Here is a 16119-nt window from a genome sequence, read left to right on the forward strand (position 1 = left end):
TGATCTGGAAAAGTTTGGTCTTTAGATCCTGTGACAGCTCACAAATACTGAAATTTTCGCTCTTCGAAATTGAGAATGTATTTCTGCGATTACTATAAAAGAAAAGCCAGATTGCAGCATTAAAATAAAGCACTGAATCAAACAGTAATGTAAGATGCCATCTCTCATTTAAGATAATACTGACTTATTGTCAAATTTAAATATTCTAGAAAAGGAATTTTCAGTTATAGCATCAGCAATCTTTGATAACATATCAGAGTAACAGAAGCTATCTTTGCTGTGATCTAGAGATACTATGTTAATAAGAAGAAAAAGGTAATATATAAAATTGCATTGCAAAATGCCTGGTCAGTTTAATTATGTATATCAAATATTTTGCAGGCATTGCCCCCATTAAAAGATTTCTTCATATTGTTGATACGGTAATGAGAATAAGAAAAATTTCATATCAAAATAAGGAGACCTCCAAAGTTCTCTGAATGCTTCAGAAGATAATTAATTTTACAGTACCAATGTTGTACATTAACATTTTTTTTTATTGTAATATTTTGAGGAAAAGAAAAAACAAATGACCAAATTTCTGTTGCCATAATGATTCATTTGACAGATGCATTAGCAGACCAAAGAATGTGCTATACAGCAGGTTTTGGTAGTTATAAATAGCAGTATCTTTCACATTGCCTTTTAAAATGTACTAATAATGCATGCTGCACTATGTTCTCATTGTATCTCCATCAGTATAAAAGCCCAGAGATGCCAGTGAAGATAATGATGCTATTTCAATTTCTGATATTGGTTACTGTGAGTAACATTTTGTGTGTTCTTCTCTTGTCATTTCAGCTATACATCAGGGAGGTAATGTTATCAATTGGTTTTCCAGATAAATTGGATGTGAAAGGTACCTTACATGCCTCTCCAGTTAAATTAGTTCAATTGAATATTTGAGGCAATTAAGAAAAGTTGAGCACTTTGGGGAAGAGGTCAGGGAAGACGGATGAAGGCAAGCACGGTAGAAAGTATGTGTAAAAGTTAAGAGATTAAAGCATCTGCAAGTGCTTTTCTTTAAAGACGTTAATGTGTGGATGTTCCTAATTTGTAGATGCACTAATATATCACCTGAGATATCAGAATACATACTGATTCCTTGGCTTTTACTGGGTAGAACAATGTCTGCAGATGATGATGGGCTTTCTCTTTCCTTACATAATGAGTATATTGCCCTTCAACTGTGTGACCAGGCAATGAAAAATCAGAACAGTTAACATCGTGTGAGTACTTAAAGTTACAATTTAAATGCCCAGGCTTGTTTGTTGAGTACTTTTGGCCATACATAACCCCCAAATAAACCTAAATTAATTGAAAAATTAAAATATAATAATAATAATAACAACAATAATAACAACAAAAACAATAATAATAATAACAACAACAACAATAATAATAATAATTCTATTCTTTTACACAAAAGTTGGGCATCAAGAATTAGTAATTATTACTCTTTGGCTGAAGTATGAAGAATTTAGGAAGTAACATTTGAACTCTCTTGAGTGCTGAACAACAGGAGTAGTAAGCACGTAAACCTCAGCACTACTACATCCAACACCTCATACTTTCAACTTAGACATTTGGATTGGATTGGAAGGATTATCTCTTCCAGATATACTGTAGTGCAGTTTTCATTATACCTGTTCTGTCAGGAGCTCCTAAACGGGGAAAGCCCTTATGGTGGAGACCACTTGTTCCTTGGTGTGAATGCTTCCAGGTCTGTATCAGGAATGCTGTAAATACAGAATAGCGGTGCAGGAGCTGTAGGCAGTTGTTTAACGGAGTCTGCAGGGACTCCAGTTTATTGCTTGGAAGAATGTGGAGATGCTGCAAGGTGTTATGGCATTACTTTGCAATCAACACCTTTGAAATGAGAAAATTATTTCGATTTATTGGCATATTGCCATACTGAAATGGCATCTGTGAAAGAATACGTTTGTGTGTTACATTCAATAGAGTAGTTATCAACTAAAACATTTGTAATTATTTGAAATTAGTCTATTGGAATGAAATTACTTACTAATGCAACTTTGATAACTAAAGAGAAATGTCTTTCTTGTGGCTGACTGGCTTGCCTAAGATGTATTTATCTACATAGGAAAATGTATGTTTTGTCACAACAGTATGAAACTTGGAACAAGATCTCTAAAATGCAGTTTTCTAGGCTTCAATTATGCAAACTGATGAGTGCTTCCTGTGATTTTCCTGTATGTGTTCATCCTATACTTAAATATTTGCATACATGTCAGTAGATCAGTCCTTTGACTCTCATGCCTGTTTGGTTTTTTATTTAACTTTTTTCTCCTTTTCTCCTTGATATTTAAAAATAAAAAGCAAAGCAGAATGATTTAGATGTATAAAATCAAGTGCTTCTCTGTTTTGACTTTATTTATAGACCTATTAGTTGCTTAGAAGTGATCTCAAATGGTTCTCTGGTTTCAGTCATTAAACTGATTAGTCATACTTCTTATAATATACTTTAATATAATATAATATAATTTAATATAATATAATATAATATACTTTAAACTTCTCATACTTTAATTTCTATACAAATAAATAGAATTGTTTTACAAAGATAAAATACTGACATTTTCAGATGTATTGCATTGCCAAGATAAAACACACATTTGTGGGGCCAGTCCTGCACGTCATTGTTCAAATTTAGGGTCAAATGCATCTCCGTGAACTTTTTGATGGTTCTTCTTGGGGGTTGCCAAATCCAGCTGCCCGAGAGAGGTGAGGCTGCAGCAGCTCCCTGCACCCAGGATCAGCCAGCAGCGATGCTCGGCGGCTCACACGGTGCATACATACATCTAAACTTGGCTGGCCATGTAGATCAACAGAGAGACAGCAACTGCAGTGGCCAGGACAAGAGGTAACAGGCACAAACTTGAACATTAGGAAGTTCCACCTAAACGTGAGGAGGAACTTCTTTACTTTGAGGGTGGCAGAGCACTGGAACAGGCTGCCCAGAGAGGTGGTGGAGTCTCCATCTCTGGAGACATTCAAAACACACCTGGACATGTTCCTATGCAACCTGCTCTAGGTGACCCTGTTCTGGCAGGGGGGTTGGACTAGATGATCTCCAGAGGTCCCTTCCAACCCCTGCAATTCTGTGATTCTGTGAACCAGAAACAGCTCCAACAGCCTCATCCTGTCTGTCCGATCAGGATGAAAGCCTGTTAGTGGAAAGCATGTGTCCATACATAAATGTGGACCCCTCCAGTAGCTGCCCTGAGACACTCAGGCTGTCCCACCTAGCCCTGGATCCCCAGGTGTCCCCAGCTGCTGGCAGCAGCAGCTCCAATACCTGCTCCCAAGACTCTTACTGAAGTGGTGGCTAGTCTGGCTTCATGTCCACTTGCAATCACACACTGGTATACGCACCCGCACCATACGTATCTACTCCAGTTTCCGCAGTTTCTGGCACCCTGGATACATGGGCCTCTGTGACCTGTGGCCCCTTTTCCAGTTGCCACCACTCGGACACCTCACACACTCCGGTGTCTCCAGTTGCTGCCACCATGGGCACGTGGACCACTTGAGTTCATGGTCCCACCACAGTGATGGCACTTACACCTTTGTACACACACATGCACACAGAATAGGGAACTCCTCGCCCAAGAAATTAGTCAGATATGGAATTTAATAAGAAAACAGGACACACTTTGGTGATCAGGCCAGACAAGTGTAGTGACCACCCACTGCTGATACGCAGCTGGGCCCTCTTGTCCCCTTACCCATCCATTTTCCCACCTTTGTTCCTCTCCCAGTCCTCCTTGATTTAATCTAAGTGCAATCATGACATCAGTACTCTTTCTGATTAGCATGGGAAGCTGGGATTTCTGGTGTCTCTCAGATATAGTGGTTTTGAATCTGGGATTCATCCAAAGGCTGTTCTGATGGTATATGTCCATGTTTCTCCCCTTGCTGACTAAGCGTTAAGAGAGATCTCTGTAGATGCTGCGTGCCTCTGAGTCTGTACTGAGGTTGATAGAGAATACGTGCATGAAACATATCAATGGATAGTTAGCAGGCAATAAATTAAATTTTCAAATAAAAGGTGGTTTTGGTTTTTTGGGGTTTTTTTCAAAAAAATCTGAAGACTACAGAAACAATGCTTTAGTTGCAGGTAGTGAAACCAATAGTAACCATCATTTGTCTTTTAAAATCTTTAGAATACAACCAAATCTACCTCACAAGTAAGTATACTTGAAAAGCAGTCTTTAAAGCACAGAGGATCTTTGAAATGGTGGATGGCAGCTCAAAACTGTAAAAAATGCCCATGGATCTCACCAATAGCTATTCTGAAATGTGTAAGCTTAAAACCAAAAGGCACAAATAAAGTATTATTCCAAAATCCACCAGCAAATTCTAGTAAACATTGAATTGATTTTCCTTTTTTCTCCTTTTTGCAGCTGCTAGTCTGATTCGAACTGTTTATTCACAGGATGAAAGAGATGTTTTTAAGCATTCTCAACAGTTCCAAGTGATTGATGTAAATTTAAAAAAAGCTACTCTGATTTAAAGGGAGTTGCTAGGAAACATGCAGTTTGAAGATGAACTCTCCCACTGAGCTTGTCTTTGGCTGCACAATAGGACGTATGTTATAGGATATCCTGAGTTACAGATTATATGGATAAACTGTTAAGTTTTTATGTATATAAGTACATCTGCTATGAACTTATTGAATACCCATGATTCATTCCCATGTCTTCCTTTACTGATGAAAAGCAAGGTATTACTAAGTTCAAGAAAATGTGAAAATCAGATAGAAAGTGCCGAGGGTATGATAAAGATTTTCGTATAATCTTGTTTCATTTTTCTGAAACATCAAATGAATTTTTTCTTAGAAACGGATCTATTTAAGATTTAATTTCAAGATGGTGTTCAGGGTAGTCTGTTGTTTTCTTTTATAAACTTTAACAAAATTGAAACTCCAAAAGATAACAGCAATTATACACTTAATTTTACTGGAGAAGTTGGTGGGTGTTGTCCCCAGAAGTTGGTGAGTTTTGAAAGTTGTTGACCAAAGTAACCAAAATATCCTCTTTATCCTATGAAAGTTATAATAACGGATATTTATTTCTATTCATGGCTGATTTTTTTTCATGCTGGTTTTAGAGCCTTGTGTGTGTTTGGTTATCTTGGAGTCAAAGTTAAACTAATTAGGCTTTAAGACTCAAACGGAAGCTACTTGTAAGTATAGGAACTGAGCAGTATGGGGTTCTGCGTGATGCTCGGTGCTTGGCAGGACATTTATTGATTTTTATTTACTGAAATTTTTTACCAGGCAATCTTTAAGCAGCAAAGCCCTTACAGCGTGCTTTCAGAAAAGTGTGGGTAATGCCTGTGAGTTACGGCAGCAGTAAGTGTTTTTCTTATTTATTACCTTAGAAGAAAGAACAGCCAGTTGCTGATAGAGCAAACAGTATGAATAGGGACCTGGAGGACTGTCTGCCTGACCCTTTGCTGCTGACATGATGATTAAAGACAGTGTTTAAGTACTGCTAAGCGACACTTCATTATCTGAAGGTATTTCAAAACAAAACCTTTTTTGCAGCTCAAAGACTCAAGAAAAGTAACAAAACTGTATTCATAATTAATAGTAAAGCTGAATTGCTGATGTTACCACAAAGTAGAAGATGCCTCGCCTTCCTAAAAAAATATGTTTACAGTACCAATACCAAATGACCCTTTGTTAGAGAGTCGCTGATTAACTGCAAGTTGACATAGATGTGTGGCCGCTGTAAAACCCGTGTAGGGGGAGGAATTAATGTTGATTCATAATGAGTCTGTGGATGCAAATAAGAAAAATAAGACGTCTCATTAGTTGTATGAACTATCTGAGAGGACAAAATAACAGAAAGCCAAAACAAAGAGCGAAAAAAATGAAAACAGGAAGGACGATGTAGCAGGCAAGCAAAGAAAAGTCCCATAGGGCTTCTTAATTGCCTAACAAAAAAGCAAAAGTGCCTACTGAGCAACTGACTGAAGAAGTTACTGATTCTCGAGGTCTGAATTCTTTGATGTTTAAATATAAAGGAAGCAGAAGAGTTAGATTCACAGTGTGATTAACTACCAGCGGATTGTCCTACTTGAAAAAGTGATGCATTAGAAAATTGCCATGGAAAACAGACATCTCGTGGTTGCCATTCGGATCCCTGGTATCTTCAGTATCCTACAACAATCTTCTGCAAATACATTTGATGTTTTTGTTTCTTGTTATAGGCACTAGGTTTTCTTGCTTTGTAGAGTAGGCACTATTGCTTTCAAGTGCAAAAGGCATGCCTCAAAACATGTCTAGAGAAGGAATTTATTGTCTTTTTGATGCTTGATTCGTGAAGAGAATCAAAAAAGGGGACAGGGAGGGGAGAAAAAGGGTAACTCTGAGACAGAATATGTTGCAAATCATTGGTGTGCCAGGACATTAGTTCTTTTTAAACCGAGAAAAAGAAGGCACAAAGACTAAATTCATAAGTATTTGTAAAAGAATGGAAGCTTTGTATTGCACTCCAAAGTTAAGATTTCCCATTGTGACTTAGGCCAAGCCCTGTAACAGCCCTGGAGTCCTCATCACCTCCAAGACGCTGGTTCTTTGTGTTTCCAAGTCAATGTTTATCAAGCAGAAATACAGAGCTGGTTGAATTGTCCACTGTCTAAATATATTAATGAACTGATCCTAGGTTTTATTTATTTATTCATTTAGCACTTGTAAGCAGTAGAAAAAAAATTCTGAGTAATTGAGGGGAGGGATTAGAGTGCTCATTGTTCCAATTTAGCAGTTGTTTGTTATGTTACTGCGTGTTGTCCTTGAAAGTGTAAATGCTGTTCAAGAAGAGTATCTTATTTATGGGCGATCAAATTGATGGGCTTCTTGGCTGGCTTTCATTCACATGAAATGGAGAGAGTAGATATATTCTTTAAATAGGATGATGTGGAAAATACTGGCAGCATGACTGTTGGTGATGGACCGTTTGGGCCAGTGGGTAGTACTGGAAGCAGTGGGTTTGAACTTGCATTTGCACTTGAACGAATATGGCAAAAATGAAGGGTATAATTCTAGAAATCAAAGGTGACCAAAAGGAAGTGAAGCATTTTACAAGCCTTTCTGAAAGGAACTAAAGCTACTTGTGAGCTCTAAGAGATAGCCAGCTATCGTTAAAACATCTCCTGTAGCAGTGCTATAAGAGCAGGGCTGGCTTGGAAGTTTAGTTCCAGTAATCCCAGACCGCTATAATGAGATAAATCTGTGCAGTGGTAAGGAACTTGACTGTTATCACCTCGCTGGTAATAGAGACTAGTAAACACTAGTAGCTAAGTTGTTGGTTTCAGAAGTATTCAGACTTTTGAATACGATGTTGTGCCCCTTCTAATGGCATAATCTAACCTAGAATGCCAAAACCTGTTGATTGATCACAAAATTAAATTGCAAAGATCAAAATAGTAGGAAAGGACAAATGGTGATACAATAAATTGTATGCAATGTACATCATTATTTTTGCCTAATTCAAAAGTTTTGTGGTGATTCTAAATACTGAGCAACTAATAAGGAGTTTATGAGGAGTTAGTTATCATAGCAAAAAAATGCCAACTCTTTTAAGAAAATCAAGATAACAAGCAATTAGATGCTTACTAAAATTGCTAAAAGAGCCTGAAGGAAAAACAAATACAAAACACTGATTAGGGTGAGGATTGTGTGGGTCCTAAAAGGCTTTGATTATAACTTGACACTGTGTTAATTTACTAGTGAATTATTGCAATTATATATATTCATGTTTTGAAAAAGGGTGGAGAACCAGAGATTTCTTCTAGATTGTTGTATCTATTTATAGTCTAATCTGGATGGAATCTCTACCAATTCTAAAACTTGAATGCATATAATTATCATACCATACCAGGAAATGAGAATCATAACAAGCATCGTGATTTACCTCTCCCAGCTAAGTGTACCAAGCCAGAGCTCCTAAATGCTTTCTTTTGCCCCCTCTCTGCCCGTTCAGCATTTGGGGTTCCTGAGAGGGAGCTCTGAGCGGATGCCGGGGGTTGATGCAGTGATCACGCTGGTACCACGCTGAAAGCCTTGGGGAGGGAGGTTCAGGGAAGATCTTGCCATGGCAAACGTTGAGATTTACTGACAGAGGCGACTGCTAATCCTCATGCACCTTCATCTACCTCCATCTGCATCGCTTTCCCTCTCTGCTGTTCTTTCTGACCGCCCTTTTTGTTGAGCTTATTGCTTCCATCCTCCCACACATCACTTACATGTCCCACAGGACTTCCCCCCGCTTTGTAACACTGACCTCCCTCCTCTTTGCTTCCTCTTCACCCCTTTAACGTCCACCACTGTTGCTCCGCTTTCCCTTGTCCATTCCCACCCCTTCTTGATTTAAAATCTAGTAGTTTATGTAGCCTATTTGCACTGCTTTTGATCTTATTATCTTCATTCCTCTGACTTCCATTACCTGCTGTTTGTAATTTCTTTTTGTGTCTAGATTATGAATGCTTTATACCCTTGCAAAGAGATGGTGTCATCTACATGTTTGCATTAAGTAGGGAAGTGATGCAAAACACTGGCTATTTTAATAGCTGTAAAACAACTGTCTGTTTCTCCTTCATGAAGACCAATGTGTGTGGTGAAGATCTGAAGAAAGCCACATGGAATACTGAAGAAAATCTAGACATTTTCCTAAAGCATATATTGAGAGATTAAAGCATCCTTATGATTTGGTAGCATAGAGAGGCAGGTCTACCCTTGTGTCCTGGGAGCAAGCCTCATCCTAATGAAGCATCATGAGACAGTGCAAGCTTCCAGAAGCGTTCTGGGAGGTCCCTGCATTCAAAATTGAAAGTGCTTTATATCCAGCAGACAATCTCCCAGTTTTCCCCCACCTCCTTTGGGAGGATTGCGCTCCAGACAGCTCACCAGAACTTTTCTTGAATCTAGGGAGGCAAAGGTCCTGTAGCGGTGACTGGCTCTTCTGGGAGACTGAACAGTCAAAAGGGACCTAAATGTGTTAATGAACATCAGATAGTAATTAAACTTGATACAGCTGCAGTTAAGTGCCTTCTCATTTTATTACATATTTTTAAAATGTCTTAGTCATTTGTTAAAATTACGGTGCTTTGTTGTGAGAAAAGAAAGGTAGTGCACTGTGCAGACCAAAAGGAGTATGTCCAGGCAATGCAATCACTCTCTGCTTTCACAGGGGAGAAAAGTGAGTTGTACTAATGACTGTTCTTTCGTGCGGGAATGATTTTGACTCAGGCAACAATATCCTTTTCACTCTGTGAGGAAAAAAGGTTGAGAGCTGTGAAGCAAAAGAGGCAGTAGATAATGCCGTGTGAGCACTGCAGCCCACGGCGCTGCCTCTGGCGCGAGTGCTGCTGCGTCTAGTACGCCTGGACTCATCCTTGGGCAGCTGGGTGGTGACATCGTGTACAGCCACGCTACTTCAGACATACAGATGATAACCTACGTGCTGTCTCATTTCATAGCAGGCAGTTCTGCCAAAATTCAGCAGAGCGATGTGAAACAGCCTCACTTCTCGTCCACAAGCTGAGATAAATCAGGAGGGATGGATGTGCTATATATACAGAACCCACTCAGCCGAAAGAAGTGAGAGCAAGGAAAGGATTTTAATCCTGGCAGGGTGGATATTTTTGTATCTGAATAAAATGAGGTATTTATAGCATTTACTGACACAATTTTTATTTACTGTAATGTGAACCAGTGTTCCAACTATTTTTTCCTGAGCCCACAGAAAGGAATATTTGGAGAGCTAGAGGACAAGGTAACTTTCCAAAATCAAACTGAATTCTGCAAAAGAGAGGGAGGAAGGATCTTCTGTCTGTAGTGGTGCCTGTCATGTCAGAGACAGAACAGGAGTTTACTTTTAACAATTTAATCTATCAATACATTTGAACACAGTCATTATCACCATGAGTTACTGCGTAATTACCGTTGTTCCCAACAGAGTTCCTGTTTCATTGCTGTTTAATTATGTGCATTATTTCAGCGTAACTATGCAATTCAACTCACGTCACTTGGAAATAAATGTTCCAGGCAAGGCAGTATCATAACACAAGAAGCTTCATAGCCAGGGTATAGCTGCTGGAAAAGTATACGAGGTCATTTGTTGATCTAACCTACTGTTGTCTTTTGGAGAAATCATATAGACACAGTGGTTCGTATCTTGGTCATTTAAGGTAGATGCCTGAAATAGTTGTGAATGTCCTTTGTGTGACAGAGTCTGAAGAAACTTTAGTGCCAACAGAAGTGGGAGGGTAAAGATGTTTAGTAAATTCTTCCCCTTGGATCCATCTACAGTAAGCACATGTATTTATTGCCAACCTAAGAGTCTTTTTCCAGGGAATATTTCTGAATAAATCTCAGTTCTGGGGATCTCTGTTTAGCTCTTGTCTGTGTTTTGTGGATCACCATTTTCATGTAACAGCCATGATTTTAGGGTCACAGCATGACATTTTTTCTTAAAGATTTAATCTGCTAAAAAAAGGAAACACGTGAAGGGCAACAGCTCCTGCAGTTTCTGAGCCGAAAGATTCTCTTGTGATATTTCTTGCAATTTTCCTACACTGTGAGTTGAAAATACCTCATTGAAACTCTCTTCTAAGGAAAGCTTACTGTTTGAGGCATGTTCAAATAAATTTCTTCTTAGCATTATTCGGAGGAGGAGGGGGCAAGTGTAAAGCCCCCGTGGCCGAGACCTGTTCCTAGCCACCTCAAAGAGAGACACAAGACACGTGCACTGAGACAGGCCTGGCCGGCAGCAGCCCAAACCAGAGGCGCTCAGTTAATCAGACCAGCGTTTATGCCAAGCATACTTAGGGACTCAGGTACATTTGTACATGCGCTTTGACGTTGAAAACTGCCCTTTTCTTAGTATTGGAGGTGGGAAACAGGGCAGTTTATAAACAAGATGTAAAACATCTGGATTTTGAAAAAAAGAAAACTATTTAATAAAAATTTTGATCTGGAAAGAGCAAGACTCTCGATAAAAGGTAGAAGCCAATATCAGAGTCACCGGTGCTTGCCATGGGAAGCTAGAAAACAATAGCATCAAGTGCAAAAAGTGACAATGCCGTCTTAGCATGCAAACATGTCCTAGGATGCATGTCACTGAAAGGTATTCAAGTATGTATAAGCATATTTTATAATGAAATAGTAACAAAATGAATATGCTGAGAGGAATGGATGATATCGTTGCCTGAGATACAATAATAAGCTCTGCATGAAGGTTGTAACTTAACCAGTGCTACAGCAGAGCCAATCCAAAGAAGTATGACCAAGATGTGATGGATGTAAAGGATGCATTTATATATTCATGGCAAGAAATCCATTAAACAAAACAGAAAATTGCATACTGCAAACATGATGAAGCATTGCCCGAAAATAATATGTAACTGCCACCAGCCAGAAACAAAAAGATAGCAAAATATTCTGATTGAAAGAATTAAAAAATGTTATAGAAGTAAAGTATTCTGAAAAATGGTATCTAAAATCTTAGAATATTCAAAAGAAGATGTACGTTTTTTTAGCAGAGTTTCTCCCACAGGGAAAAGAGAAAACTTCAAATATGACATTGCAATAACGATTATATTCAACATTTAAAAGGAAACTCATGAAAATTAATACCACCTTTCCAGAGGATCATGAATTGTATGTTAAAAGTTTAAAAGGAATGATATACTAGACAAAATAAATGAATCCTGAAAAAGATCAATGTACTTAGGTTTCACTTTGATTTTCATTCTACAGACTTTGAAATCATTGATTGTAATGTAGTATTTACTGAGATGAGGGAGGATAAATCTTGACTTTCCTTATTTTATTGCAAACTGTGTATTATTTTAATATTTCTAATAATGTGAAGTGATCTCAGAGAGAGGATCTATATCCAACCCAAATGATAGTTTTAATATAGGAAGATGAGTCTAAAAGAGGATGTTCAGTATTAATATTTGCCATATTACTTACTATCACTGGAAAATCTGAGGTACTCTTTAAGAGTGTTCTCTCTAAATAAAAGATATCATTAATTTGGTCCAGCAGATTTGATAATGCGTTTATTATTCAAAAGCCTCTATCCTATGTTAACTCTTGAGTATTCAGTTTAGACAGATAATATGGGAAGTTAAATGTGGTATGAGATAAAGCCTTATGTCAGAATTATTCACTCCTTTTTCTTTCTCCCTTATCAGGTATTTTAGCTGTCTGAATGCTGGCGTTGCAAGGCACAATTCCTTTTGAGATAATGCTCGAACAGAAGATAACCATGTGGCTCTTCATCTATCATCTTATTACACCCTGTTTCGTCTTTGGCCTGGCAGGTAAGATGACCTCCCATGTTAATTTATTTAACTAACTGTTTTCAGTTTTATGCATTTCAAGGTCAATTATGGTGTTTGTATGGCTTTAATTGATTTCTGCAGATACGATTAATTACTTTATATGAATAATGAAGCTGTAAGGAAGCATACTTACTACAGTGGAAGCCATAATTCAAAGCTTGAAAAAATAGAGATCTGGACCTTGAATTTGTTTTTGTCTATTCTAATTCAGTATACAGAATTATTTCTTTCTCTAGATTATAAAAAATGTATCAACCATCTATTTATGCACAAATGATCAGCAGATGATCCGTTAGAAGAATGGAAATATGTCCACAAGAAGAGACACTAAACACAAAATTCTGCAATACAGACACCATCTAGAATTCATAAAATCCTACCAGCACAATATAGTGGTAGTTTTCGTAATACAGTGGGGAAATGCTGCATATACTGACTTTAATTTTAAATTACAAATGGTAAAACTTTTCATAAATAGAGATGGGGCCATAAATATTAAAACTTTCAGGAGTCATATTTCTAACATCTGAAATTACAGAGATATTTGCAACTGAAATTTCAGTTCAGCTCTAAGAGATGGAAGGAGCTCTTTGGAAAGTTAAAATTCAGGATTAAAATCTAGTTCCTATTCCAACTGTTCTGAACAACTTTGAGATTTGCAAAGCCTGTTTCAGACATCCATAACAACTTAAATAAATGCTGTTTTTTAGTTGCTATGATGAATTGGATTGCCAGCATAAGCAGAGGTCTTCTCAAGAAAGAAAATATTTTGCTTATGTACAGACTGCATGAGCTGAGACCTAAGCATATAACAAGTGGAATAATTAAATTGTGAATACACAAAATACTGACTGAGGTTTGAGAAGTTCAAATATTATGTGCTAATGATTTAGCTATTTGCAAGGTAGGTTTTAGATCCCTCCCTGTGTTAAGGGGAAAGTTACTCATATGCATTTCATAGAATGTTCTTGTGTTTCTCTGGGTTCTTTATGTAATTAATGAGTCCCTAATTGAAATGAACTGTTCATAGTCTTGCTTAATTTGGCCATCATTTCAGACATCGCCTTAATGTCATTACCATGAGACCATATTGTTTATATTATTGTGTCCAAAAATCTGCTTAAAACTGTGATGTAAGCTTATTGCCTTTAAGAAATTAGTCCATAGTAGCTCACAGGAGTGCTTTTTGGTTTACTGAGAACATTATTTTATTCCATGAAAGGTTTGAACTCATTTCTTTACACCATATCTGAGTTTTCTGGAGGATATACCGACACCTAATAAAAATAAAGACCTTTAAAATGTTGTGATTTCATGCTTATGATGTATTTATTATTATTATTATTAGGTGTTTTCTTTGTTAAGATATGAGCATTGCCAGTGGCACCGAAATTAAAAATTAAGAGTCATCAATTTAATACTGGGCTTCTCCTGAAAAAAAAAGGCTGTCAGTTACCATCAGTACTGTTACACTTGTGATTTCACTCTGGACATGGTGACATCAAAGAAAATCATCAGCTGCAGTGGCCAAGCAAGTGCTGGACATTGGTTGTTAAAAAAGTTGAGTCAATTGCTTCAAACAAATGTTCAGTTAATTTCTTGACCAGCAAAACCAGATGATTAATGCTATTACTTGTGTATTGTGCACATTGGAGTTGTGTCCAGAAGCCAGAATTCTTGGCACTAGAATGCACCTCCTGGCAGGTGCCTTAGAATGACATGGGAAAATTGTGTGCTATGAGGGTCACAAGTAAGTGACATAGGAAGAAGAAAGATGGGTATGATGATATCGCATTCAGTTTGAGCGTGCATTGATACATTCATAGCAATATTAATTTGATCTTTTGCTTGACTGTAATTGGCTGTGTTAGGCTATGATTCCTGTAAGAATAATAGGAAGCATTGGTGGGAAGGATTTTGAATGCGACCAGGTTCTAATAGTGCCGTTCCCAGTTCAAAGAAACTTCCTAACTTACCTTGTGGTATAGAATAAATCCAGGGCTTCCTTGTGTTTTTCATCAAAAGCTAACAATAAGACCAACTACTACCTGTAAAGATAAGGCACCATCCTTCAACGTGTAAAATTCATAGTCTTACACAATCTAGAGGGAGTTCATTATTTCTGTTGTATTATTGCAAGGCTGAGTAGTGCATACACTTTCTGCTCTTGGACGCGCTCTACTTTGCATAAATAATTAAATATCCATTTGAGTTGAGAGAAATTCTGCTTTTGTCAGCTAGGGTTTATGGCACCCATCTGGATTATATAAATCTGATGTTGCAGTCTTTACTCTGCCCCAGCACTTGCATCTTGCTGGAGGGTTTCTCATTTCAAATGAGTGCTAGAGCTGCTGGCAGTTGGTCTTAGCAAATTTTCCTTTTCAGTGTATTTCTTGGCAATGAAAATGTCATGGTAACCAGAACGTAAGTAGCTGCAGTAACCAAGGTGAAATATAAGGGGTTGCTTGGGAGGGTCCACGGTATGGTTAAAAAGTGAGAGATAGATACTGTAGAGAAAGAAAGTGCACAATTGGAATGATCAGGTCAAGTTCTAGGAGGTGTTCTTTCACACACGATACTGTCAAGGGGAATGGTGGCAATGTTAACAGTAATGGAGAATGTGGGAATCGGGGATGGTTTTTGAGTGAAGATCGTAAGTTCTCATTTCAATAACAAGCACCAGAGTGAAGAGATGAGTTAGCTGGGAGCAGATGTTTAAAGCAGAATATTAAAAAAGTTGCTTTAGCACTTTTTAACAAAACATGAGATTTCTTTGGAAGTCTATTTGGCTCACCTTGCCTACTATGATGCTGGACCCACAGTTCTGGGTGGTTCTACCATGCAAATTACCTTCAGGCAAACCGATCCATGACTCTGGGGCCACCAGTCAAGGTTTTTGCAACCCATGGCTCCTAAACAGACCTACTGTGTTAACTGGTTTGGAACCAGGAAACTGATAGCTTCCAGGGTCAGTCTCCTTTGAGATGTCTCACCATATGGTCTGTCTCAAGTTCAAAGATATCAGCCAAAAAACCTGAACGTATTCAGAATTCATGCATTTGATTGAGCATTGAGAGCTTTCAGATTTACCAGCTAGAAGTATTTAGGAAACAAGGAGATAGGAAGCTGAAAACCTGAAGCTACGCTGACTAGAGATGTTCAGAATTCATCTTGAAAGGGTGACAGGTATTTTGACGCTCTATAAGGTAAGTATTTTTACCCGGTTTTGAATTGCTCTTTTTCTTGCTGCAGGAAATTTAAAAAGATTTCTTTTCCCAAACTGAAATACATATTCTTTAAAGATTTGCCTTGGGAAAAAAAACGCTGACTTTTAGCCAGTTCTGTTTTGTGGTAATCAAAGGCAGAAGTTGAGAATTGTTACGCTGAGTGGCCATTTCCCCTCAGTGGGGAATGTGCACATACTTGACTGCAGGGAAGCAAACATTACACAAATCAGTGCATCGGAAGTTTAGGCTTCTGCAATGAGACAGGAGCGGTATTTATTTTCCAGGTAAATTAATGCTTGAAATGTAGTCTTGTGGATATAAATTGATGAAAAAGCCATAAGTAATTTGGTCTTTCACTTACTGATAGAACAGACAGTTACAAAAAAGGTTGCTTTTCAGAGTGCACTTTGAGCAGTGCAAGGCAAATGACAGCAGCAAATCACTCCTCAGGGAACATTGCGATGATTGTCAG

At 37.9% G+C, this 16119-nt stretch overlaps 1 protein-coding gene across 2 annotated transcripts in view; it reads left to right on the forward strand.

Moving 5' to 3' along the window:
* Positions 1-16119, forward strand: part of CNTN1 (contactin 1) — a 260047-nt gene that overhangs the window by 149930 nt on the left and 93998 nt on the right. For both annotated transcript variants that reach the window (XM_074563570.1, XM_074563654.1), the window contains one exon: positions 12271-12399. In XM_074563570.1, coding sequence (XP_074419671.1) covers positions 12288-12399 — 112 coding nt within the window. In that variant the 5' untranslated portion in view covers positions 12271-12287. The remainder of the gene's footprint in view (positions 1-12270; positions 12400-16119) is intronic.

The sequence above is a fragment of the Larus michahellis genome, chromosome 1, assembly GCF_964199755.1.
Source record: "Larus michahellis chromosome 1, bLarMic1.1, whole genome shotgun sequence".
Classification (NCBI taxonomy): Eukaryota; Metazoa; Chordata; class Aves; order Charadriiformes; family Laridae; genus Larus; species Larus michahellis.